The following is a 27444-nucleotide window of genomic DNA, read 5'->3' on the forward strand; positions in this document are numbered from 1 at the left end:
TCTGTCAAATGTTTTAGAAACCGAAGGAGGGTTCTTTCGACGTGTGGAGCTTTTGGAAAAAGTGTTTTTGTCACATAAAATGTTGCAATCTTAAATTTTCAACGGCGCATGAATTAACCACAGCCACATGTTGCACAACGCATTTTTATGAGAGCGTGATTGAAAAGCTATAAATCCTTCAAGATCCGCTATTTACTCAATTCTCTTTGGAAGCTTCTGCTAATGTCCCTGGAAAACACACACACAAAAGGGGTATTATATGGATACTACACGAGAGAAGCATAAAGCATCAGGCAGGATAAGGTTATTATAAGGACATGAGTGGACACACCGTGAGTCTGTGCTGAAATGTTTTGGAAATACAGTGTTGTGAGTTGATCAAAAAAAAAAAAAAAAAAGAGAAAAGATTAAAGAAAAGATTAAAAAACAAAAAGGAATGCGATGATTTCCTGTTGCAACTGCGCCGCAAAACACACGATGGCGCACAACAGCAACAGGTCAGTTTAGAAGTCCAATTTTACTGCAGTATCTTTGCAGGCGTTTACTAAACTTGTAATAATTTTTTTAAATGGACGATTCTAGACCAGGACCTGGGGCAGCTACATAAACTAAAATGATAATATAGGCCAATTAACTTGTCACCGACACGATTGTTCTTATGTCTAGGAAAACAAATATATGGAATAAGTGGAAAATACAATTACAAAGTAGCGTGAAATTATGCTATTATTACGAAATTTTCACAAACAATCAATAAATAAAATCAATATATAGATAAGGAAATAATAAGTAAACTTATAGACAGTTGTTCACACCATAGTTCGTCATTAACACACTCCTCGCTCGACGTTATTTTTAAACACACCTTGTACAGTTGAAGTTTATCAGGAAACAATTTACTGTGCGACTTCACTAAACGCTAAATGTAAAGTGAAATCGCGTCTCTTGGTTTCTCCGGAATCCACTTGGTTAACCACTGCATGTTGTACGTGCGGGGTACAGGTGAGGGCACTTCTGCTCAGGTCCAGTTCGTCGTCTCCCTCCTCCTATTCCTCCTCCTCCTCCTCCTCCTCCTCGCCCTCTTCCTCCTCCTCCTCCTCCTCCTCGTAGAAACTCCCCAGCCCAGCCGGCAGCGCCTCAGACGCGCTCGATACCGCGCACACGAGTTCGTCGTCGGGCGCACGGTCGCTTCGGCAAGTCCGCCGCTGCAGTTCTGGTTCCCACGAACTTGATTCGGGTTTCGATGCCATGCAGGATTAAGCCCAGCCGGCCGAAGAAAGTGGTTTTTCCCAACAGCGCAGGTTACGATGAACGCACTCTGCAGCAGAGCGACCGATTAGAGGTAAGTTGCGTCCGACTCTTGAGACGAATTAGCTGAAGAGCTCTTTTCTCTTACAGCTGGATCAGAAACTGTCTGTTGGTGCCACAGTAAGTAACGGTAACATACCCGTTCACGCAGTTGACTTTTGCACGGATGCGCAAACGGAAGTGCAACTTGTTGGGATTTTAAGTGATCGAGGAGATAAAAACAGTGCTGGGTCTCTAAACTCGCTGTTGCCGCGGACCATTGTTTCCCGTTTGGAATAAGACCGATTGCTCGCAGCTAACCGTATATTGTCAGCTCTGTGCTTGGAATTAGGGCATTTCACAACAGTGAACACATACAATAGGGTTATGAGCTTGGCTTCTTCTGTTCGCACTCATGTTCCCAAAGTTTAGCTGCAAGTATCCGCGCCGAATCCCTGTTAATGAGTAAACTTTGGGAATTTGGACACTGCACTGAGCTCTTTGATACTGATTGGTATTGCCCTCCTGTGTTTATCTTCAGGGTGAGATCAGTTCTCTACAGGGCTGCGGTGTTTGCACTGTGACCTGTGTGTTTGGATAGACAGTGAAGGGGACGCAGGTACATTACAACCATGGATATCGGCAATGATGTAGATCTGTCCAATAATAACATCACTCCGTTGTGGAAACGCCGCACAGACAATTGTAAAAACCCCCAGGATTCAAGCAAAGCCAAACCGCGACCCCTCAGTTACCACATAAATGGGGTCATGACGACGGACTTCCCTGTGGAGGACAAAAAGTGTTCCTTCACCTTGAGCCAACCTGCTGAGAGACTGGTGGTCACGGCCCCGTGTTCAGGCAGGAACACTGCGGTGTTGAAGCACACGCTACACAAACCATCCAGGAAATCCCGAGTGGTTCGAAGCATCAGCATCGGGCACCTCTCCAATGGACGCTTCTCACTGTCCAAATTTAGGTCTGAGGATAGCCGATCTGCTTCACTGGACAATAGAGTGTGTAATGGAGACTGCGACAGGAGGAAAAACAGCAATGGAGAGACAGTATGGCCTCAAAAGCATCCCCTTGGCTCCAGGAAACTCATGTGCAGTCCGTTCAATCTGAGCTCACAGAAAGACCAGATAGCATTTGGGACGAGTTCACCCTCACCAGAAGCTGTTCCTCCTAACGGTTCCTCTCCTGTCCTGTCTCAACGCTCTCCTAACAACAACAACAACTACAACCACCATGAACCGAGCTCCCTTTCGTCCGCATCCAGCCCTTCTCCTCCAGCCTGTCGTACCCCTACCCCCTCTCACAGCTCCACCTCCAGCATCCCCTCCCTCTCTTCCCTCACCTCCTCAGACCCCCCGACCCCACGCTCCCCATCACCAGCAGACAGAGGACAGGCGCTCCTCAGACAGTCCTCATCCTCGCCTGCCTCCTCAGAGGACACAAGGCATGCCTCTTCCTCCTCTTCCATCTCTTCCAACTCACTCTCTCCTTGTCTTTCCCCATCTATCTTACCCTCCATCATTCTCAGCACCCACAGTCCAGCTGCCCTGAAGATGGGCACCCAGCAGCTGATTCCCAAGGGTTTAGCATCCGATATTCGGCAGAGCAAGGGGCCTCCCTCCGGGCAGCAAGGCCAAAGTTTGGTAGGGCTGCTGGGGTTGGATCATTCCAAGCGAGCTTTGAAATCCCTCAGCATGGTGGAGACAGGAGAATACTTCTCCACAGGAGGGGACCGCAGTGAGGGGACAGAGGGGGAGAGTGAGAGCCCGGGGACACTTAGGAGAGGCTTGAGGAGTACATCCTATAGGAGGGCTGTTGTGAGTGGAGTAGACTTAGAGGTCCCATCGGTAGATCCCAAGGTCCATCGGTTGTACCAGCCTGTCATCAAAGGGCTAAATGAGGATTATCCAGCTTCACCAGTCAGCCCAGCAAGTCCTGGCACTGAAAGCCTCACTAGCCCTAGGACACCCAAGCCTGCGAGCCCTGGGACACCCAAGTCTCCGAGCCCTGGGACACCCAAGTCTCCGAGCCCTGGGACACCCAAGTCTCCGAGCCCTGGGACACCCAAGCCTGCGAGCCCTGGGACCCCGGAACTTGTTAGTCCTGGGACATCCAAACATGCCAGCCCCAGGATTTCAAAGCCTTGTAGTCCTGGGACAGAGAAGCCCCCCAGCACTGGCAAAAACAAGGTGGGTAAACCTGTTAGTCCTAAAAAGTGGTGGTGGGTTCAAAGGGGAAGTGTTAGAATGCACCCAAGAAATAACTACTGGTGCTATTGAGGAAAAAAGGGTTGAAATATCCTGCAATAACCATTAAAAAAACAAACCCAAAACATTCACACATATATGGGAAAAGGAGCAATTTAACCTTAATGCGGTAAGGTCTGAATATCTACTAACACCCTGAAAAGCTCTATACAACAATTTTTAAAGAAATAAATGCCCAAAGATATTAATTTAAGCGTTCATTTGCAAAGCAAATCACCCCTGAATGCTTGTTGCTGAACTCAGCTATCATTACACAAAAACAGCCCTGTAAATGTGCTGTGGACTTTTTTTTCCCTCTGCTGTAGCAGATTTGAGATTTCTTGAGTCAGTTGATCATAATCCACTTGATGGGTTTATATTTGATTGTGCACAAAGATTGCTTTGACAGTGACTTTCAGCATTGGAGGGTAAAGTCCAGATTATAAAATTACAACACAGACTGAGTATTGTGGAGCATACTTAGCAGCAGCAGCAGCAGAAGGTGGGACGAGGCCTTACAAGGAAACAATTAATGCGGTTGTTGGGAGGCATGACGTAATGTGACACAGTGCCCACACATACACACTTAGATACACAATGGCTCTGTAATTAGACAGGGGTCAGTGAAGGATGTCACCAGAAAGGGCAAGGCCAGGTGACAGCGGTACACACTCCTGTTCGATTTTATGTGCGTGTGTATCTGGCTGGTCCCTTCGTTTGTCCTTACAGTCATTACATTTGTGCTGGGTTTTCTCTTTCAGAATCCAGATAGGAAGAACGTTTTGACCACTCAGCGGACATTTGACAGTGAGGGTGAGAAACACCCATCTGTTTTTTGTTTTTGTTTTTTTTCCAACACACTTTTCCCTTTATTCTTAACTTTTACTGTCTGTTTTTTTCCATTTCTGTAGCTCTCTCAAACAAACAGTAGCTAACTTTAAAAAAAAAAAAAAAAAAAAAAAAAAGAACTAAAACATGATGGATCTTTCTGTCCAAAAAATTGACTGTTTCAGAAGAGGAGCTGTATCAGAACTACCAGGAGAAGGCCTTGCATAATGATTCAGATGAGGATGCCGATTCCACAAAACCCAGTGCTGATAATGGCATCGTGGTGCAGTACAGACCCATACGCACCTCCTGGAGCCAGCTCAGTGTGGTCAGACATAAAACACACACACACACACACACACACACACACACACACACACAAACACACCCACACAGGCACAGTACACAGACAAACATATAGTACACACTCAGTGCTGTGGCTGTGGAGTCTTGGAATGCTAGTGCTCTGAAGAATGCTGTCATATCCAGTTTGGCCACGGTCCATACCCATCCTCCCACTGTTTCTTCCTATGTCTGCCCCTGACTCTGTTTATCATGGAGTACAGGAGTATTTCTTTTAGGACCCGGGTGGGCAGGGAGGCAGACTGTCAGCCAGACCCACAGGAAGTCTTGGAAGCACTGCTGGGCGTAATGCCAATGTGTTGGCAAACTCTACATACTTGTCAGACTGCAAATATGCTCAAAATGTTGCCTCTAGTGAGAAGTGCGATGGCTCTGCATTACATAATATAGTTAGGGATCGGAATGGAAGGATGGAGGGATACAGAGGAAGGGAATGAGCTAATTTAGTTTTCTAGTTAGGCATTCCCATTTGCAAAAACGCGCCATAGCTGAGATTGAGGTATTTAGGATTAGTTCTGAGATTGCTGGGCAGAGAATAGCATGCACACAAACTCTAATAACTGGAATTGAAACTAGAGAATGTTAAGAAAAATGTCTCTGGTTGTGTCGTGTATGTCAACAAAACACAGGGGAACTGTGTAGTCTCAGCAAGGAAAGCTCTCTCCTGGAGACACTTCTTAACATCGTGCTGATGCATGAAGTTTTGGTCAACTTCAAACAAGAAAACCTAGGTTCAGACTTCAAACGGGGAACTTATAATTGCATTTTGAATGATGATACCTAATTGATTGAGTTCCAGTTACACCCAGTGAAACTGCAAAGCAGGGTGAAGTTCAGTTTGCACAACAAGGCGCACTAGAAACTTTCAGAGAGATGTTTTTGTCCACTGCGGGTTGGTTTGGTTCTTCAGTGTCTGCCGAGGGCTTCAGGGCAGATACTAGAGAGAAGGAAGGCTCCTCCAGGAGCAGTATCACTTCCTTGTGACTTTACACAAAAACAGGATGAGAAGGTAATGGAAGTGAGGAAATATGGCCTCTCAGGATTTCTGACTGCATGTGTGATCTGGTAAAGTATAATGTGAATGTGCCCCAGGTCATATAGGTTGTATTTTGGGAAACACAAGGCGGAGGCTTGTTTTTTTTATTTTTTTTTATTCAACCTTACCTTCAATCTGAAAAGCCACTGGCTGATTAATTCGATAGCTCCCCACACCCTGTCCTTTCCAAACGATTGCTTTGTTTCAGTCCTATTTAAACATCTCTGGACCAAGTCTTGCCAGCCACATACCAACACGCACATACACTTTCCTTTTAACCGTAAGATTTCGGCCAAAATACACTTTCAAAATGAGAACAAGAGCAGCCTATTTTACCTTTAGAATTTTGTGGATACAACAAATTCCCTATTTCTGCACTCACCCTGTGCCTCTTCATTCAGCAAAGATCCTTTTTTCCACATTTTCTACAACAACTACATTGGCTGCCTATTCAGTGTGGTATGCAAAGTGCTCCTTTGCACTGAGTGGTCAGATAAGTGTGACTATGCGCTTGCAATCTTCATGACTTTTAAAATCCTTCCGTTTCCTTTTTTATCCTAATTTTTCACAAGGTGTGTTTTCTGTTTAGGTAAAGAAAAGTGGTCTGTCTGACCGGATGAGTCAGGAGGAACGCAAAAGACAAGAGGTAGGAATCGTATTTTATAATTTGTTTTGTTCAGAGTGAGAAGAATCTAATTTTGCACCACACACGCTCTTGGGTAAGACTTACCATGCACTCGGGAAGTATAGCTGTCCATTCGGTCTGTTTCAACTCCAGTAAAAAAAAAATCCATTAAGGGAGAACAGCAGGATACATGCATCATGGACTATTATAACTTTAAAATGAATGCATTGTAAAGGGGAGGAGAAGGACTGAAATACCGATAAATATTTACTTGAATCCATGTCATAATAAGAATGATGATACTGATGAATTGATTGATGTAAGTGCGTAGTTGTGCACGGTATTGTTTGTTAGCATGCCAAACATGACACAGGTATGTCAAGTGTCTTCAGGTCAGAGCCTCCCTCATATGACAGCCTACTGTCCGGACCTAGAGGGGGTAACTGAACCAAAAATTGCACGTGGTGAACATCTTGTCCTTCATTAGGCCATTTTTGAGGTGATCTCGTCGGAGCACTCCTACCTCCACAGTCTGGAGATCCTGATCCGCATGTTCAAGAACTCCGCAGAGCTCAGCGAGGCCATGACCAAGACTGAACACCACCACCTCTTCTCCAACATCACCGACGTCTGTGAGGCTAGCAAAAAGTAAGTGTGTGGTTGAGCTGTAATGTGTAGCTAGATCACTGTTAATTTGGATATGGTTCGACTAAAATTCTATTGCTCAGTTTGTGACCTGTTTGTCAGGTCCGTATTCATAATGATAATAGCGCCAGAGCTTGCTCTTCAGTAGCTGTTCATCATTGCAGCAGTCTCATGTCCTTCTTTGAAGTCATTGTCTACCGTGGTTCAAGTCTACAAGCCTGCTATAGGGACTGTTGACCACACCGAGGCCTTGCTTTAGACCACATTTAGTCCAAGGCTTACAGTACTCTAGCACTACTCGACAAACAGGTTGTTACCAAGTTTTTGAGATTGTTAAACAAAACCTGAAGTGGAGATCAAAACTAAAACAAAAAAAAGGACCATTTTCTTGCCTGGTCAGCTAATTGTGACCTGCTACAGAGTAGCCAAGTCAAATACCAGGATCTTGGAGCTGGAACCTTTGGGTTCATAAATCTAAGCATAAAATGAGGTTAAGGTAGCCTTTTTCCCCTGCCAGGCGTGTAAGTTTACCCAGGGCTGAAAAATGTAAGTCTGAAAAGCCTGTTTTAAGACCATTTACTGAGTTTTAGTTTATCATGGCTGTCTCAGTGAAGGTGTGTGTGTGTGTGTGTGTGTGTGTGTGTGTGTGTGTGTTTGTGTGTGTGTGTGTGTGTGTGTGTGTGTGTGTGTGTGTGTGTGTGTGTGTGTGTGTGTGTGTGTGTGTGTGTGTGTGTGTGTGTGTGTGTGTGCGCGCGCGTCTGCATACATGCAGAGCATTCACTGCCTCCAATGTGCAACTGTTCATGACATTTGCTCAAGGATTCCATGTCAGGATTGCAGCCCCGTCCTCAGAGGGAAAGATTTCTCCCCTTGCATACAATATGCCATCTACATGTCCATGTGACTTATCTCCAATATCAGGGAAAAAAAAAAGCAGCTCCTACTAATATTACCCCCTGCATTCTGCAGCTTACTGGATACATATGGATTGACATGGGCAGTATTTGTACACTTATTTACACCTCATTCCCACATGATTCGGGGTACCTGCAAATTCCCCAAAAATTCCTTTCTGTGTTCAGACGTGCTGCAGCCCATCTCGCACTCCTTTCTCATTCCTATGCAAATGCCCCACACGTTAATGCGAAACTTTACCCTCCCTGCCTAAATACTTAGACCTGCATAGCTCCAGGGAGGAGAGTGGAGGGCAGAGAGTCGTAGTGACAGAGGACCTTAAGATACAAAATGGCCTGTTACACCGGTTAAATAAGATGCTTTACTTGGAAGAGATAGTCAGGCTTCGAGTTTAGCCTCTCAAAGAAAACAACAGAATGTCACTCCACCTGCAGACTTCTGTATAGTCTATGTGCAATAGTGCGTATTTTACATGCAGGTGTGTTACAGATTGTATTTCACTTGCGCCCTCGGTATACGACAACATACAGCAACATACAGTAACACCAAGACAAACTGTGACAGAGAGCATATCTGTGGGGGCTAATACATTTTTTATTCTTTAGTACATGTTGGTAGAATGTTTCATTTTCATTCATAATTCTTGGTCAGCAGTCTCATTTTGGGCGTTCACTTTCCTTTTTTTATTTTCTTTTTTTTATCAACGCCCTTATTTAACTCCCGTCCTTTGACCTCTTCCCTCATGACACCTTGCTGTTAATGGGGTCAGTGAGTTTCTCCCCAGGAGGGAGCGCAGCCTGAACTTGAGCAGCCTTGACCTGTTAAAGCCATGACTCCGCCTTCAGGACATGGACCAGAGGACAGGGCAACGTGCGTGTGTGTGTGTGTGTGTGTGTCTCCGTGTGTTTTCTGTTATCCTGTGTGCTTATGCCCTCAATAGAAAGGCTACAGTTCAAAGGGCAAAGGGTCAGGCATGGAGACAAGGCTACATGGTCGACAAGAAGCATGGTTTCCCATAGATAGTAACAACACAGTGTGTGTGGGGAGTAATCAGAGATGGGGCTGGGTAGGGGCATAAGAGGGGCTTTTGCAGACGAGCCCAAACTCGGTCCACCCCGTTAAGGTCAGCGTCCTGTGTCTGTGCAACAGTTTCCTGTTTGTCACCTTGGATCGCACATGCAAAAACACTTATTCTCTTGAAGCTGGACATGTGGCGTGCTGTTAAACCGGCCATCTGGTGGTTCTCAGGAAGAGGAAAAGCCTCTGTGTTATGGTTAATGGTAGGCTATGTCTATTTTAGGAGGTGGGGAGTTCCTCTTTTGTGATCTTACAGCAGGTTTAGAAGAAAGGTGTTGCCAGCGCTTCCTGCCTTCCTGTCATTATATCCTATATTTTCCCTAGTGTGGGATGTCTCATGATTTGTCAGCGTCTGACTCAAGCTGTTGCCATGTACGGTAGGAATCCCTGACATACTAACCCTTTTTCCGTCCTTTGCCAAGGTTCTTTAGGGAATTGGAGGAAAAACATCAACAAAACATAGTGATCGACGACATCAGCGACATCGTCTGCAAGCATGCTCAGTCCACCTTTGATCCTTACGTCACATACTGCTCCAATGAGGTGTACCAGCAGAGAACCCTGCAGAGGCTGGTGTGAGTGACCGAGAAATCACACAGACAGATGTTCTTATCATATCGCTCCTGGATTTGATCCAACATGACTGTTTTGACACTCTGAACCAGGGAGTTTGCTCTTCCTCCCATTCATCCCCCCCCCCCTTCTATGTATATCGTCAGTTACTCCTCTTTCTGAACACCCGGCCTCCCTCCGTCCTCTCTGGCAGGTCCAAGAATCCAGCTTTTAAGGAGGTGCTGACCAGGATAGAGGGCCACCCAGACTGCAGGAACCTCCCGATGATCTCCTTCCTCATCCTGCCCATGCAGAGGATCACTCGTCTGCCCCTGCTCATGGATGTGAGTGCATTGAAGACATACAGTAGCATGAACTTTGGAATTAGAAGACTTTGACTCTTATGCAACAGTTTGTTTATTCAAACTGCCCCGAATAATTCTACATCAGATTTTTTATAAACTCACAGATGTTTGTGTAACCTAATATCATTCTTTAATAATCTTACCTGATTTAACTTCTCCTCTTACTTTCTTTTAATGTTTTTTTCTTACTTAGTTTCATGCTTCCTGCGGCACCACATTATTCTGTCCCGACTGTGCTTCCCTCTCTTTCTCTCTGCTGCTCTACTTTCATCCTCCTCTCCCCCGTCTTCCATCAGTTTCTCCCTAGGGACTCTGGATTTTCTGCTTGTAAACTCAGAGGCTTTTGGATCCTGAGAAAGTTTGGTTTCAATACATTTCTTCCCACAGTGCCTTAAGGCATTCAAATTTTATCAGGCTTCTGATAGAGTGGAGTGTGCATGCGTCCAATGAATCCTCTGGGTATTTGTGCATGAATGTGTTTTATGTGGCTTTTTTATTGCATGAAGTAGTGTAACTTATTTGTGCCCTGACTCCCTGTGTTGCAGACAATTTGTCAGAAGACACCTAAAGACTCAGCACAATATGAAGAGTGTAAGAAGGCTTTGCAAGCAGTGAGCAAGGTCAGTAGGTTTAAGGAGTCAACCTGAAATGTTACATCAAATCAATTCTGTATTTTATGTTTTTATATTTTCAAAAATGTTCACCTTTATATATATATGTGTATATGTGTGTATATGTATGTATGTGTATATGTGTGTATATGTATGTATATGTGTATATGTGTGTATATGTATGTATATGCATATGTGTATATGTATATATATACACATAATATATATGTAGAACCTCCTCATGGTGATTAGGACTGGGCTCGGAGACAGTCACTTTTAATTTTGTATTTTGGTGAAAAATCTGTGGCAAAAACGCAATAAAAATAGCAAGTACAGCCCTTCTACTTCATAAATTTCAGCATATGAGTGACTGTGATTAATAGATACTGTTTGTACTGTTTGTGTGTGTGTGTGTGTGTGTGTGTGTGTGTGAGCAGGTGGTAAGAAAGTGTAATGAGGGAGCTCGCACAATGGAGAGAACAGAAATGATGTACACCATCAACTCTCAGCTGGAGTTCAAGATTAAGGTATGGACATGGTGTAAAATACATCAAACTGATACATATTTGCACCTTGAATGGTATTTCATTTGAAAATGACATAATTCTGGTTAACAACTGACATGAACAACCTCAAAGTGATAGTTGGACATTTTGGGAAAATGCACTGATTTGCCTTCTTGCAGAATGTCAACCAACTTAGTCTGTCATGCTGCAACAAAGCAAAATCAAGGATATTTCCCAAAATGTCAAACTATTCCCTTAAGTAGGCATTAATCAAGTATGTAAAACATTGCCTTATGTAGTCATACATTGATGTGCACACATGCGTATAATTAACAGAAAGCGTACACACCAACATCACTCCCTTGACGAGTATCTATATATGCAATGCACACAAGGCTTGGCAGGCTGTGTGTCTAAGTAATGTTGGAAATAGCTGTTGGTACATTTGGGACTTACAGATGTCTAGTGAACATATTCTCAGTCTGCATAGCCAGCTGTTCACGCATGCGCACACAAATGGTGATGTAGCATTTCCTGACAGCACCGACATTTTAAAAATACATTATTTGTATCGATTTTTCTTGTCTTTTCCCATTCATAACATTTTCTTTCCTCTTCCCCTCCAGCCTTTCCCCCTGGTCTCGTCCTCCAGGTGGATGGTAAAGAGAGGAGAGCTGACGGCCTTTGTCGAGGACAACGGCATCTTCCTCAAGCGGACGTCACGGCAACAGGTTTATTTCTTCCTCTTCAACGACGTCCTCATCGTCACCAGGAAGAAGAGGTAAGCAAGGGAACTGTTGTGCACCGTGAGTGCGGCCTTGATGTGCCGGCATTGCCCATACGTCACCTGTTCGGACATGTTGAGGGTGAAAGTGTAACCGTGGGCCCTTGGTTTTCACTGTGTGTGTGTACGAACTGCATATGGCTAAGACCCTAAGTACAGGGCGTGTGACATTGCTCCCGTGTTTGAACTTGTCCTGGGAATTGAGCATTTTCCAATGAAAAACAATGAGGTCCATGCTGAATAGAATAAAATTAAACTGTGAAAATACATGAAACGATGGCAATAACAATTGTGTCACAACCACAGTGTGAAATTGTCATTATCAGCAGGGTTGCAGAAGATTTTTTAAAAAGCTGCGAGGGATTGGCACCTGCAGATGCACTGTACAATCCGACTGGTTTTCCGCGATGCCCCACCCCCCCTTGCTTCCTGGGTGTGTTTATTAAGATGAACAGGTGCAATTACCTGAACCTACTGCGATCTGGCATTAAGATTGTGAGCTTGTTTTTACGAACGTTGTCAAAGTTCCAACACGTCCCGGTACCGTGAATCATCCTAAACTAGAAGACCTGCTCATTGTCAGCCCTGTCAGTCAGTCTGCGTTCCCCTCCTCTGTTTCCTTTAGTTTTAGGCAACGCCATGAGGCAAGCCATCAAGAAGATTTCCTTGAAATAATGTGGTTTTCATTTGCGTGTGTGTAGTGCGGGTGTGTGTGTGCACAAGTGTGTCTATTTGTGCCAAAGAAATTCTTTCCCGTACATCTCCCCCTGTGTCTGGAACTGATTGTCCCGCGACTCACAGACTCAGGATTCCTAAGAATCATTAAAAAAAAAAAAAAGAAGAAAAAAAAAACATTCCATATGATATTTTTCTGGGAATCTGATCCAGGTGGGCAGAATCCAGCAGTGTGTGGTGTCAAACCTGTGTTTTGAAGAGGGATTTGGAAAAGGGGTTGCTCCGGAATCAGTGTGTGTATTTGTTCGTGTGTGCACGTTTGAATTGGAGAAGCTGTTATAATATTGGTTTGTACTGCGGGGAGCACTGGAGCCCTGCTGTGGCACGCTACTCTACTGCACTCCATCTGCAGTAATCAAAACAAAAACACCCCAGGGGTACACAAGGCTAGCCAGGCACCGCCAGGTCACAAACCCTTCTGGTACATAATGACTGGGAGTGTGTGTGGGTGGGGGGGGTCTTACAAGCAGCTAACTTCACTTTATTGCCAAATGCAATAAAGTTATATGCTTGAAATCTTTTCACTTACATGTCTAGGAATACCATGAAAACCAGAGGGAAGGGGTGAAGAGGTCAAAGCTACACTTTAGGAACAAAGTAGAGAAAAAACCTTTGAATGTTTTCACTTTTATAGCCCTCTATTTCTTAATATGCAGGAGAAAGAGAGCACGTGTGTGTGTGTGTGTGTGTGTGTGTGTGTGTGTGTGTGTGTGTGTGTGTGTGTGTGTTACCATGCGTTTCTTGATTGCGAATCATAAAATTCCGTCTTTGGTTAGGGTTCAGTAGCATTAAACTGAAAATAAATTTAGTATTGTATCTGCTTATCGAATCAAAATATTTTTCAGATGTCTTAATAAGTCTTTTATCGGTTCAGTGTTGAACAAGTTTAGGTATTAAAGGTCGTAAATCCAGTCAGCTGACAAAATTTACTGGCAACTATTTTGAGAATTAAGTTCTTTTTTCAGCACAAATGCCAAACTGGTTCCAGTTTCTCCAATTTGAGGGTGTGCTGTTTTATATCGATGTAAATTAAATCTCTTTGGGTTTTGGACTGTCGGTCAGCAGAAAAACACCTTGGGCTCTGAGAATCTATGGTGGACATTTTTTTTTTACTATTTTCTGAGCTTTAATAGACCACAGTTAGTCGATTAATTGAGAGAATAATTGTCAGATTAACAAAAATAAAAAGAAACATTAGTTGCAGCCTGTTTCTAAGCAGTTTAGAACTAAGTTTGACATTCAATAATTGAAACCTCTGGTTTTGTTTGTTTACATATTTTGTATTGTTTTGTTCATTGCTCTTTGCTAATTGTAGAAAGGAGTGGGAATAAAACATTCAATAAGAGATTAATAGACTTCAGGCTTATCCAGTCTGCTTGCTTTATTAACTTTGAACTGGATCTGAAAGCAATGATCTGTCTGTTGGAAACCAACTCCATGTCAGACCGAGCTATTGTCACGCAGCGAGGGAAAGTGTTGATCTGCTGCTCTCTGGCTCACAGGAACACTTACATAACACTGCATCCACACCAGCTGGCTCCTCTCTCATCTTCACTTCCCCCCTTTTTCCTGTGTGATGCTGGGCATCATCTAAACATTCAGTATTGTTGAAGTTGAAGTTTCCATCTTTCTGTTTTGTCTTTGTTTTTTCTTTTTTTTTGTTTTTTTAACTCTGTCCTTTCCTTTTCGTTTTTGGTGGCTGTGACATTGTGGCTTTTTTGTCTGTCCTAACTGTGTGTGTACGTGTGCGAGTCTATAATCCCGACATTTTTCTGCTCTACTTTTTTTTTCCCTCCCTCTGTTTGTTTGACTATGCCATAGTCTCAACAGTCCCACTTTGCACCAGAACATTATGCCTTCACCGTGTGCGGTTATGTGTATGCATGCACGCTTGACTTGGAGTCCTATCTCGACATCTCTCTGAGGATTTGTGTTAGTTCTGTCTGTGTGTCGGAGAACTGGTTGTACACTAGTGAGATGGTGGCTTGCACAGTCGTCATGACGTGCGCTAGATGCCTGCGCTATCTCAAACAGTGGAGCGATTTTCATACCAGCAGTGTATCTGGGGTGACTGCCAAACACTGGATAGCGTTTCTTTCTCCTACCACTTCAGATTTGAACGCCTCTCTTCCATGTTTCGACATAGGACTTCTCAACCATTTCCCACCTGCATTCCTCTATTTAGCAATAATCTGACGCTGCAGCCCCACCCGCACACGAGAAAACTCATCCCACAAATATACGGATTCCTCACCCATCCCATTCCCCAGTGTCATGTAAATGGAATTCCAGGCATTTTACCTGTGGGGCAGTCGGGAGCCAAATGCTGGCGACCCTGTAATCCAGCCAAAAAAGGAATTCTCATTTTACCACCAAACAATATTTGGAATTATTCAGTGTTTTATTGTAGGAAATCATTCGGGATAACAAGGATTTTGGTTTACGTGAAGGTCTGAAAAGTTTTTCTGGGGAAAATGAATGATATTTTAAGGGATTTGTATTCCAAACAGTATTCAGGTATTTACATCTCAGATTTGGGTTTATTAATAGGTAAACTAATGGATTTACTAAAAGATTGATAAAGGGGATAGTTTAAAGGATTCTTAAGGGGAAAGGTTTAGGGGTTTAAAATTTCGAAAATAACATTACATGGACTTTCACAACATGTGCAAATTTAGGGGTTCACCCTGAAAATGGAGCTATATTAATCAATAGTCATACATTAATGTGTTTTTAATGGATCATATGCATGATTTAAAGGGTTTTTAAAGGGTTAATAATTTCTTAAAACTGACAAAAAACCATTGAAAACCATCCCTGAGGTCCTTTCAAGGTATAAATTTAGGGGAGGTTTTCATGATTTTGATGATGATTTTTTTTTTACCCCCTAAAACCCCTTGAACTGTGCAATACATTAAAATACCTTAAAATACTACAATACAAACATTTATCCATTTATTATCCCTTACAATCAATTTTATAAAACCTTTGATACATAACTATGGGAAAAATTTTTAAGGTAAAAAAAAAAAAAGAAGTGATCCATTTTCATAGTGCTGGGTGGTCCAAAGGTATAGTTCAGCGAACTTTAAGCTCTTTACTACCATGTAAGCTTTTGACAAAAACCGACTGGGATAAAGTTGTAGGTTAGTAAATCGGATTGAAAATAGGGGTATGAGCTAGAAAAGATTTACTGCATAGTTTAACATTTTGGGAAATATGCTTATTCGCTTTTTGGCTGAGAGTTAGAAGATTGATACCACTCTCATGTCCCAGTCTTTTTGCCAAGCTAAGCTAACCGGCTCCTGGCTCTGCAGCTTCATATTTAACAGAGAAAATATTGAAGTGGTAAGAAAGCAAAGACGCATAGTTTCTGACATGTCAAACCTTTTCTTTAAGCTTCAGTTCAGTCCGGTTTTCCCGGTGCACAGAGCGGTTAGATGCAGGTTCATTGTAAGGAGTATCTTTTTCTCGCATTTTCTATCACTTCCTGTCAGCTCCCTCTTTCCTGTCCACTCCCTCTGCTTTTATCTGATTTGTCTCTCCCTGTACTTTCTTTGTCCTCTAAGAAGTCTAATTGGTTGTGGGAAACAGGCTTTAACTTGATTGATTGGTGGATAATAGGGGCTGAGTTGTAACAGTTGAACCTTGTTGAGAACTTTCCAACCGTGACTGGATTCTCCAACCAGTCATGACCCCGGAGTCCAGGGCTTGTGTGTGTAAGTAAAACAGTAAGACATGGACAGATACATTGTTCACTACTGTTTGTTTAACCGCTACCTTCGCCCCCGCTGTTGTGTGTGTGTGTGTGTGTGTGTGTGTGTGTGTGTGTGTGTGTGTGTGTGTGTGTGTGTGTGTGTGTGTGTGTGTGTGTGTGTGTGTGTAGCTTGTTGACAACAACTCCTTGTTGAAGCTAGTTCCCGTCCAGTAGCTTCTCAGCTTGACTTGAGTTCCAGTTTCAGGTTGATGAAACACACGTGGGCTGGACCTGAGCTCCTGTTCTTCGGAGCACTATGAAAACACACACAAACACACACACACACACACACACACACACACACACACACACACACACACACCCGTTTTCTCCAAGTTCAGCGCCGCAATAGAGGTAGCATGTTTCACAATCAACTCCAGATGTTCCTGACTAAGTCTGTGTACTGCTGGACACGGGGTCATGCTCAGGTGATGGTACTCATGGGAAATGTAGGCGTGTGCTAAAGAAACCAGAGGGCAGCTGATTAAGTGTAAGGATACGTAGACAGCTGAAAATTTGGACTTTTGACTGGCACAGACTATGAGACATAATGTGACAGCTGATTTATTAATCCAGGTGAATTTTATTAACCACACGGCCTTAAGCCTCTCAGGGGATGATTAGCTCAGGTACCAAGAAACTAGATCTCTACTGAAAACAGTGAGCTTAAATTTGATGTGTGAGGGTGGATGGTGTAGCAGGTACACAATAACCAGCAAATATCATGTATTTCACATGTAATTTTGTACATTTGTTTTTCATTATTGCAACAAAGTGATTCTGTTATTTATTTATTTTTCTTTTAAGCTTTGGATATTTGACTATGATATTTATTTAATTTGATTTAAATTAATTAACAAATACGACAACAAAACATATTGCCATGACAGACATTAGTTTCACTATTTATAAAGATTTTGATTTAATTTAATAGTGAAAAAACGAACAACAACATAGTATATTTTTATCAAAGCTCCACTTGATGGCTGGTGTACCATATCCAGGAATGCAGACTGTAACATGTAGGACTGAAGGGGCACATTACACCAATTTTGGATTGGGGCTTTCAGCAGACTACCACAGGAGCCATTTGGGAACAGAAATGCATAAAGAAGATAACATCTTCATTCCAAAAAGTCAAAATGAAAAACAGCTTTTTGTTAAATTACTCTTTGTCCAAATATTTGTTAGAAAATTTGAAAAAAGTGGAGAAAAGCAGCTGAATCCGCATTAATGTTTGAATACCAACTGTACAGCTCTATTTGTATGTGTGGTGTACTGTGTACACTGTGCATTTCCATGTAAAAATGGTTTTGTTGGTGGCTGCATGACAGGAAAGGGGATTTCTTTTGCTGTGGCTTCCCAACTGAAGCCGCAGTAAAGATCCAAAGTGGCAGCCTTTTGATGAACAAGTCCACTTTACACATTTCAAGGCCTCCATCACCAAAACTTCTGTCGCACTTCAAAATCAACGTGATTTAATCTCAATTGAGTGAAGGCCAGTGAATTGAAAGCCGTTATGCCATCTTGAATGCATGAAATGAAACATTAAACCTTCCTTTTGCTCTCTGCCTTCTTGTCAGTGACGAGAGTTATGCTGTGATAGACTACGCTCTGAGGGACCACATCTGGGTGGGTTCCTGCCAGCCGGAGGATCTCAACCTGTCAGCGGTCAGAAGCACCACCAGCATGCTTAGCTCCCGGCAAGCCGGCGCCAATCATCTTTTCCGCCTGCGTTTCCGTAGCAACCACTCCGGTGAAAAGGTGCCCATGATCCTGGGGACGGAGTTGCTGTGAGTGCTTTATTTTCTAACCTTTGTCCCGCTTTGCTGTGCTGTTTTTGTTTCACTTGTGCTCCGTTACAGATTTACGAGATCTGCTGTGGAGCAGCTGGTGAGTCATTTTCGCCTCTGACATAACATTACTCCTGCATCTTTTACATCCATATTAGTAGAGCAGGGGGCTCATAAGGTTTGATGTGTTGCTTTCCAGTCAAGACAGAGTGAGTCTCGAATCATTATTATTTTTTCCATGGCTGAATACTCGTCTCTGTGAGAAACGGCTCAGGACCTTCTCTTCTGCCTGAAACCTTTTATGTGCTCTAATATGCTCTTTAACTTACAGTAAGAAAATCCCTTTAACCCTATCTCCTTAGCTCTTATTTCTTAGTCTCTTTTTGGACCATTACAGGTCACAGGGATATTCTGTTACTTCTGTTCTCAAGACACATCCCGAGCCTCGCTGTTCTTGTTTATGTGACCTAGGAAATGAAGTTTATTAGTCTGTTATACAACCATACTTTCTTCATTTGTACTGTAACGCAGACCGGCTGTACCAGATAATTGTTTTGTTGACTGGGCGTCTTGCAGCCCAACCATCTATTCTAGGGAAGCAACTTCCTTTGTTTAAAGTCTACTGGTTACAGCTGACATTTGTTGCATGTGCAGCACGCCCATTTCCATCTCTTTGTACGGCGAAGAGACTACAGAGCGAGTTGTTTAGATAGATTACATAACCAGTACAAACAAAGGGGATCTGTCATATATTGGGCTTAATGCAGGGTGAATTTGTTCTAGTTAGCGTTGGGAAATGCAGCGCACGTTCACACACGTACACAAATATGCTCGAAAACACACACACACACATTCACACACACTCGGTTTTCGCTGTAATTATTTGCTGTGCATATGAATGTTTTCATATGCACAGGGCCTGTTCCTCCTCATTCCTGTGTAGATATAGAGAACCTCCCTCAGTATTCTCATTATAGAAGCTGTGGTTTTTAGCTCCACTGTACGAAACTCTGCCTTTACATGGCTCTCAACTCATTTAAAGCCTTTTTGTAGCATTTGTCTTGAATCAGCCAAATATTGTTTTTTTCTTTTTCTTTTTTTTTGACTACAGTTGTAAAGATTTAATCCGTGAAAGTTTAAATTTTGATTTTTACTTCAAAAAATTGATTACACCTATGAAACTGTAAATTGTTAAAAGTAGTAGAAGGAATTCATTAATCCATTTAATCAATCTACAGAGAATTAATCAGCGACAATTTTGAAAATGGATTAATGGTTTTGAGTCATCTGTAAGAAAAAAACAACCCAAATTCTCTGCTCCCAGCTTCTCAAATGTAAAAATGTTCTGGTTTCCCTCCCTGTCTGTCTTCTGTGATTTGTAAATTGAACATTTTTGGGTTTTGGACTGTTGGTCAGACAAAACAAGACATTTTAAGATGTCACCTTGGACTTTTGAAAGACTGGGATAGAAATTTTACAGACCAAACAATTAAGCAGTTTATTGAGAAAATATTTGACGGATGAACCGATAATGAAAATACTTGTTTGACGGAAATATGTCAAAGTGTGAGGACGGCAGTCAGTAGTTCTTTTGTGAAAAGAAACACCTTAACACATAATCCCTACTCAGTCCTGATAAACTGAAATAGTTGCAAAATCACACACATCTCCGATGTCCAATTTTGTGTTTGCTCCCTGTAGCTGTTCAAAATGAAATCTAGTTTTCCGGTGTGTGATGCTCGTATTAGCTGCTGCGCTGTGAATACCGGACAAAGCGAGAGCAGTAAAAGCGTTAAGTGTGACTGCTATGGGCCTGTGTGGGAGGCAATCTTAGTGACATGACTTAAATGTGCTGCCCCCTGAGCCTTTAGATACTGCCCATGTATACACGTGGGGGTCCCCTTGTCTAGCTGCCCCCTCTGTCTAGTGTGTGTTGTCGTGGAAAGCCCCTAGACTCCCTCCTTTGATAGCTCGGGGCCCTTGGCTGAGATGTAGTGTTGTGTGTGTGTGTGTGTGGAGTAGCGCTCCACTCACTGTAGTACTGAATGAGCTGAGGAGAGGGGACCCTGGCAACGGTCCATTGTTGCAGTGGTTGCTAGGCATTGTTTAAGCTGTTGCCTAGTAGCAGCCCATTGTTAAGTGGGCTGTTTCCCACGACTATCCCTCCACCCGCCCTTTTACTTCCCTCTCCCCGACTCTTCTTCAAAGTCCCGTGTCTCATCTTTTAGACAGCAGCCAGTGTCTGCTCTTTGTTTTTGATGACCAGGGAATAACTTCCTCTTCCTCCAGCCATTCACTCCAGTTCAGTGATCTAACCCAACATGACACACAGAATTGGTGCTACATAATTCAGCCTACTTTGGTCTTCTATCAGAGTTAAATGAAGTAGAGAGGACAGATGATGAGTGTTTAGACTTTCTCGGAAATTGCTGTAAGGATGGGCGATATCATGGCTGCGTCTAATAATTAGTTTCATTACCCAAGTTCAGAGACCCAGGCGATATCGTCAAATAGCTTCTCTTGACGGAGCAACAGTCTAGTAGTGCTGCAACTAATATTTTCACAGCTGATGTGTCTGTCAATATTGTTTTTTTTTCCAATTAATCAATTAATTGTTTAGTCAGTAAAATGCCAGAACATTGTGAAAGTGTCTATCACAGTTTTCCAGAGCTGCAGGTTTCGAATTCAAATGCTTGCGCTGTTGACCAGCTGCCCAAAATCAAAACACATTGAATTTGCAATAAAGGAAAACAGAGTAAATGACTTGCTAAATGACTTAAACGACTAATTTGCCACATTTGGTGGGTAATTTTCTGTTGTTTTCAATCGACCAACCATTTCATCCGAGTGAAGAGGTTATGTAGTGGTGTAGTGACTAAAGAAATAGGTTCAGCACGAATACCAACCTTTTTTTTTTTTGTGACAAAGTGCACAATGTGTGTTAATAATACTAAAGTAAAGCTAAAATATTGTCAAACTAATTGATTGACAAATCCTTTTCACGTGGTGTGTTTCAGTGTTCACAAAAAGCCACAGAAAGCCTGGGAAGGAAGTTGCTGACTGGATAGGATAAGGCGTTCAGCTGATTTGATCTTGCTGTCACACTTCAAAAGACTACCAAAAAAATGCAGGCCTACTTTGTATATGATCTCTGCAGAGCAGGTATATTCATCAGTGGTTCTAAGGAATTAAATGTTCTCTACTGAAAAGGCAGTGGCTGTGTCGCGTATGCCTACATATATTGTTCACTTCCCCTCTAAACTTCAGTGCAGCTCAAGTCGGGTTCCAATGTGAAATTCCACACATTCTGACCAAAGGCGGGTCTTATCTTTTTTATTTTGCGGAAACGAAACCGTAGAGGTGGACTTTTTCGGTGTTTGCCAGTGTGGGCGCTTCTGCTTTCAGTTCCATTTGCTCTCTACCTGCAAACTCTAACGCCGACGCCTCACCCGTGTCTACTGTGGCCCACATGTCACTGTGCAAGCTGAGAAAGATGCATACAATAGATGATCTTTGACCTCAGCAGTGGCGTAATACAACAGGAATTCAGACAGACAGCTGGATTGGAGATGGCACAAGGACGCCTGTGTGGCTGGTCTCAGACAGTCCTCTCCAGCATCGTTTTGATGATTCTCTTCTTTTCCGTCCGTGTCCTCGTCCGTTTGTGTGTATCCTTTTGTTCGGTGTGCGCATGTCAGCGCGCTTTCCCCATGACCCTCATGTTGTGTCCTTTCCAGAGGCAGTGAATAGTGCTTCTCTAGTAGTGGAACAGAGCAGCTACAGAAGTCTGCAGCAGAACAGTTCTGTTAGTCAGATATGCAGCTATAACACAAGGCAGCAACGGTTGTGTAACAGCCCCAGCCAGGAGGAGGGAGTCTGTACTTCTGCAACACACTTTGGCATTGTTTTTGAATTTTTTATTTATTTATTTATTTTTTTAAAAATTCTGTCTGCTCTCGTCTGTTTTTATTTGGGGTTTTCTTATGTCTGGTTTTGTTTATATGATAACGGAAAACTTGCTGATGAGAATCGCTCCCTCCGCTTGGGAGTTTCCCTGGCTGGTCTGCTCAGGGCAGAGAGATGTCATGTTTTTGTCGAAGGAGTGGGAATTGTACCCAAATGCTTCTCTGACCCGTGGTTAAGTAGAAACAAGGGAGGGATTTGGCTGATATGGTATACAAATTGATAGGCGTTAGCAGAAAGGGTGAGGAGGGGAGAGGGAGTGATGAAATTAGATGAAAAACAGTCGTCTGCTGGTGATTTTAAGTTAGCAGAGGAGGGAAAGTTAGCAAGTCTGTCATCACTCTTAATCTTCTTTTGTGAAAGAGGTTTTACAGTGCAGTAGTGAGGCCTCTCTTCTTTTCAGAGGTGGAACAAGAAGCTCTGGCAATAGATTTATGATTCTTGGCATTCTTTTGCTGTTTGCGATGAATGGTTAAGGGCAAAGGGAGCTTTACTACCATGAATAGACTGATCCTGCACAGGTCTGGAGTCATCTAGCGAGGAAGAGGGCAAGCACCTGCTGTTTGTGCATATGCAGTTTTCACATGCCTGTATGTAAACACACACTCTTACAATTTGAAGGCTGTTTTTTTTTTTTTTTTTCTTAACCTTAAACCTATTTTGGTACATGCCTCACATTCCACAGATAACCATTAAGTGCTTCTCACACACATGGTTGTCTGTGTGCACTTGTGCACAATATATTGAATACGCGTACATTCATAGTTCCAATAAAGTATTGCAGCTGTTTATGTGTGAGAGGGGCGACCTGTCATGATGGCGTGCTCTGTATTTGCACATGTATCAGGCTGCCGGCATGTGGGTCCAGCTGTCAATAGCAACGACTAACAGCTGCCTTTCCCACAGAGCAGCTCGGATGTAAGAAGAACTTGCAAATCCAGTACAGAGACGAAGCCAGGCCGTTCGGCGAAGCGCATTTCTGTTACATTTGTGTAATAGGGTTTCACTTGAATAGCATTTATTTCATGTTCTCATGGGATGACCAGTAGGAAAGTCACAGTGGTGGAAGAATACCCAAACTGATCAGTGACTTCCTCTCTTTCACACAAAAAGTTGTAACAGAATATGGCCTCCTCATTTGTGTCTATTAAAAATTGGGTAAAATAATTAGTATGTGTTTCAATAATGAATTGGTGGCCATTTGCATCCTCCATTTTCACCTCCTCCACCTAGTCTCCCTCCCCTTTTTTTCTCTATGGTATGCTTTGCTTCATGGACAATTATAAACTTAATATGGTGAACTACATAAAGATTTGCTGCCCCTATTTGTCAATGAGTAATGTAAAGATAATGATACCCGGTAAAGGTGTTACTATCGTCTTTCTCTCACATATCAAATGGTGAATATAAAAAAATAAATTATAAAAAGCAATGAAATCACTCGACTAGTCAGTTGTGTTTACTCCCACCAGGAGTATGACCCCAGGAAAAATCTAAAATGGCAATCTTTATTATACATATTGAGAAGTACTATCTGTCCTAGCGTAACCCAGAATGTAAAATTTATTGTAAAACCCCAAAGGTTATTCTATGCCAGTCATAATATCGTGTGTACACGTTGATGGCTTCTAAGTTAATGATTTTATTCCCAGTAGCAGTTTATCAGCGTTATACGGTGATTTCATACTGTCCAGTTAGCAGTTGAGGGATGACGCGACCCATTATTTTACAGCTTATGTTTCCTGAATAGGATCTGAATGGCATGTGTACAATGGGACCACAATAATGAGGTCTGACTCATGGGACTTGCCTGTTTTGAGGTCCATTTGATGCCCTTGTGAAGAGGGTCCGCACACAAATACTGGTCAGCCTGTGATTGTCTGCATGTTGTACCCGTCGGCATGATGCAGGCCAATGGTGCTGAGTCACAGAGGGCCTCAATAAACCAGCTATGGTTCATTTCCTGAACTTCCTTTATCTCTCCCTCTCCCTTTTTTCTAAATATCCCCGTCTACTCTCCATTCTGTAGTGGCTGAGAACAGGTGAAATGAGATATAGTGTTTCAGTGTTTCATGGAATCTGACCTGTGCGACTCCACCCAGTGCCCCCCCCCCCCCCCAATTGACGCACACAAGAGAGAGGGAAAGCAAAAGCAGCTCCCAAGAGGCAGCCTTTGTGCTTATTCTCATTTTTCTCCCGACTGAAAACACACCTCTGTTCTCTCTGACAAGGGACAGAGAGAAGGGAGGGAAGGCAAAACTTGTTGTCAACTAAATCATCAATTTGCCTCAGTAGCGTGTTTGCTTGTGTGCATGTATGTTCCCAAAAACATCTCTAACATTGCATTTGCCACATGTAATACAAAATCAAAAGAGTTAAGCACCTTTAACCACAATTTAAGGAGTGAGCAACTCCCACAGCACTGTCAGGCTTTGGGAGTTGTGAAGTTGATCCAACTCTTCTTAGTATTCAGAACTTTTTAAGTGCCAGAAATATTTAACAGTTTCTTAATGTGCTGTTATGTGTGCTTTTAGAAATGAGCGTGCTCGATGGATCAGTGCTCTCGGCCAGAATGTCAACAACCAGAAGAGTCAGGACAGAATCAGTGAGTTACGCACAAACAAACTTTGACATATACATATGGGCTCCTTGACTTCTCCTTTTAGGCTATTGTACCACCTTGTGGTCACTAAATGAAACTTTTTTTTTTCCCCTCAGCTTGATGTCATTGGAATGTGTGTGTTAATTCAGATACAGTATATTTAAAAAAAAAAAAAAAAAAAAAGGCCAGTGTAACTAATGTTATTTATGGACCCAAAGTCTCCTCTCCGGGTCCACTGACTTGGGTTTTCGTACGTGCTCTTCCAGATGCCATGCAGATGGAGGTGATCAGAACTTACACAGCCAAGCAACCAGATGAGTTGTCCCTGCAGGTTGCTGACGTGGTGCTGGTCTCGCAGAAGGTAGAAGACGGTACGTCAGCTCTCAGTGCCTCCCTTGTGTTTCTTGCTCAGTCGTGTTCTCTTGCTCTTTGTACAGCTCCACTCACGCTCTTTAGTATTCTTCTCATTGTCCTCCTTCCTGTTTCAATCACGTCCTTCCGTCGTGCACTTCTACACGTTTCCTTTTCAGCACCCATGTTTTCCACATAATGGACCTGATCCCTGTTTGATGATGTGGTTTTAAATCTACACAAATGCACAGGGGCCAAGGGTCATTTCCCTTTGGGTGACCATAGCAACAGACTTTCTTGTTAAAGAACAGACGGCATTTAGCATGAAAAAAAGCACTAAGACAGTAATAGCACCAGGAAACGCAGCACAGGCGTCAGTTTTCACGTGAATACAATTTTTCCTCCTAGGCTGGTGTGAAGGTGAGCGACTGCGCGACGGAGAAAGGGGCTGGTTCCTCGCGGAGTGTGCCGAACCAATCACATGTCTGGCCACCATTGAGCGTAACATGCAGAGGATGGACCGCCTGCAGGGGTTGGAGACTCATGTGTGAGCATGACGAGCCAGCTGCTTAAACCACGGAGGGCTTTCCTCGGCTTTTAGTGACCCTTTTTAAGCAGTGAACCCAGAGAAATGAGTTCGGTAACAGCATGAGTGACCTGTCTTCAGGGACCAAGCGGACCAGTATGGGAGCTGTGTGGCTTCTGGACCCTTTACAAAGGGAATAAAGATGAAGCCGTAATTCCGACCTCTGCTCAGCGTTCACGAAATCTCAGGCACACTGTCTGAGTTTCAAAGCAAAGAATGAGTTCAGAAGAGAACCCAGTGGAAGAACAGAGATTTACGTAATTACTGATGGGTCCTCGTGTGAGTGGGATGGTTGGACAGTGGGATATGACACATTCATTAATTTCACACCCACAGCCAAAGTCACCGCTTTCAACACCCCGCTACACAACAACCGTTGGTGTTAAATTTGTACATTTTGCTGTTTTTCCAAACATATTTCTAGAGTATAAGTGATGTGTGACGTAATCATTGAGACTACAGTACCACTATAGGAGGTAAGTTAGACCAAATAGTGTGGAAAATGATAGCAGGCTGATGAATGCTGTTAATGAGGCTCAGGCCATGTCATTAGGAGGAGCTTTGCCAGTAACAATGTAACTTCGAAGATGTTGACAATGAAAGTGATAATAAGGCAAGAGGGTGAGATTGGCAGCTTCTTTACAGTGTGTGGGTTGGTGTAGAAACTCCTATGGCTGTTTCAGTGGCATCTGATGGCAAGTGAAACTATTACAGTGATATTTACAACAAAATCCAATTGGGTGTATGTTTAGATGCTGAAGAAAAAACGATTGCTACTTGTCTAAAGCCCGAGGCACTTTGTGTAAATAGAATAACTCATAATTAATTGGATAATATCAAGAATTAGAGTCATCTGGGAGATATAATCTCATATGTGATCCATATGGTTAAGCAGAAGGGCCGAGTATCTGTTTCCTACCTTGCTATTTGTCACCAGTTAATGTCAACTCTCGTAACTCAGACTCTGCATTTGTGTCACAAATGCCATCATTCTCTCCATCCACTCAATGATTTGGACAGCCTGAATTATCACACACACTTGATGCCAGCTAGAGGTGTACATATAAATACCCCCCCCCCCTTAGGATTTATATCTGTGATGTTACAGAGGAAAGCTAAAATTAATTTGCGTGTGCTGATGGTAAGAGATGAGTGGCCCTGCCTGGCCCTGCTTTTAATTTGATTGGCCGCCGTGACTCATCTTTTTAGTGTTGCCATGTCAAGCTAAAGGAAATGAATGGCTTGGTCAGAGTCTGGGGATAACGCCATCTATCAAGCCCAGTGCTCTAGCCCCGGGCCAAATGACAACCACAACTGTTGAGCTACACGAAGGGAGGTATGACAGTAGTGGGCATAGCATCCTGCAGGAAGGACAAGAGTATTGACACTCTTAAGAGAGCAGACGAAGCTTTGCATTTGCACTCAGGGAAAATTAGCTATGTGATACCACACATCTAAGCATGAATTGAGTTTATTTCAGTCACTTTCTGTCCTTGTAACTATTGTAAATCATCTGTGTACGTGTAAATATGTAAAACAGCCTGAATTGTACCATGTATGTTTTCCAAAATACAGATTTATATTGCAGAAATTTGCATAGTCAACCTTATATATTTTAATTAGCCACTATTAATAAAAGCTGAATTACTTGGGTACTGTCATGTATTCTCAATGATCAGTATGACATCTCCTTTCCCTGAGTTCCCCTGCTACACAGACCAAAGAAAATTACTCCACTTACATTGTTCCAAAAGTTACTGGAGGAACACATAAGCCATTTGCTCTCTGGACTTTCAGCATGG

General features: G+C 42.9%; 1 protein-coding gene across 1 annotated transcript; it reads left to right on the plus strand.

The window, feature by feature from the left end:
- Positions 1-1114: 1114 nt before the first annotated feature.
- Positions 1115-27261, plus strand: LOC120791502 (rho guanine nucleotide exchange factor 26-like). Its single transcript, XM_040129908.1, has 15 exons — positions 1115-1342; positions 1829-3491; positions 4310-4361; positions 4562-4704; positions 6365-6421; positions 6888-7048; positions 9460-9612; positions 9804-9933; positions 10500-10574; positions 11003-11092; positions 11698-11852; positions 17931-18140; positions 24638-24708; positions 24972-25076; positions 25465-27261. Exons 2-15 carry the CDS (start codon positions 1920-1922, stop codon positions 25605-25607), a joined length of 3117 nt encoding a protein of 1038 aa, XP_039985842.1. The 5' UTR covers positions 1115-1342; positions 1829-1919; the 3' UTR covers positions 25608-27261.
- Positions 27262-27444: the final 183 nt, after the last annotated feature.

This window comes from Xiphias gladius, chromosome 7 (genome assembly GCF_016859285.1).
Source record: "Xiphias gladius isolate SHS-SW01 ecotype Sanya breed wild chromosome 7, ASM1685928v1, whole genome shotgun sequence".
In the NCBI taxonomy this organism is placed as follows: domain Eukaryota; kingdom Metazoa; phylum Chordata; class Actinopteri; order Istiophoriformes; family Xiphiidae; genus Xiphias; species Xiphias gladius.

Excerpts from the sequence above, each read along its gene's own strand:
- LOC120791502 (XM_040129908.1), top strand. The coding sequence starts at position 1,920 with ATGGATATCGGCAATGATGTAGATCTGTCCAATAATAACATCACTCCG. Across the intron at positions 6,422-6,887 it reads AGGAACGCAAAAGACAAGAG|GCCATTTTTGAGGTGATCTC; the intron begins GTAGGAATCGTA and ends GTCCTTCATTAG. Across the intron at positions 9,613-9,803 it reads AGAACCCTGCAGAGGCTGGT|GTCCAAGAATCCAGCTTTTA; the intron begins GTGAGTGACCGA and ends CCTCTCTGGCAG.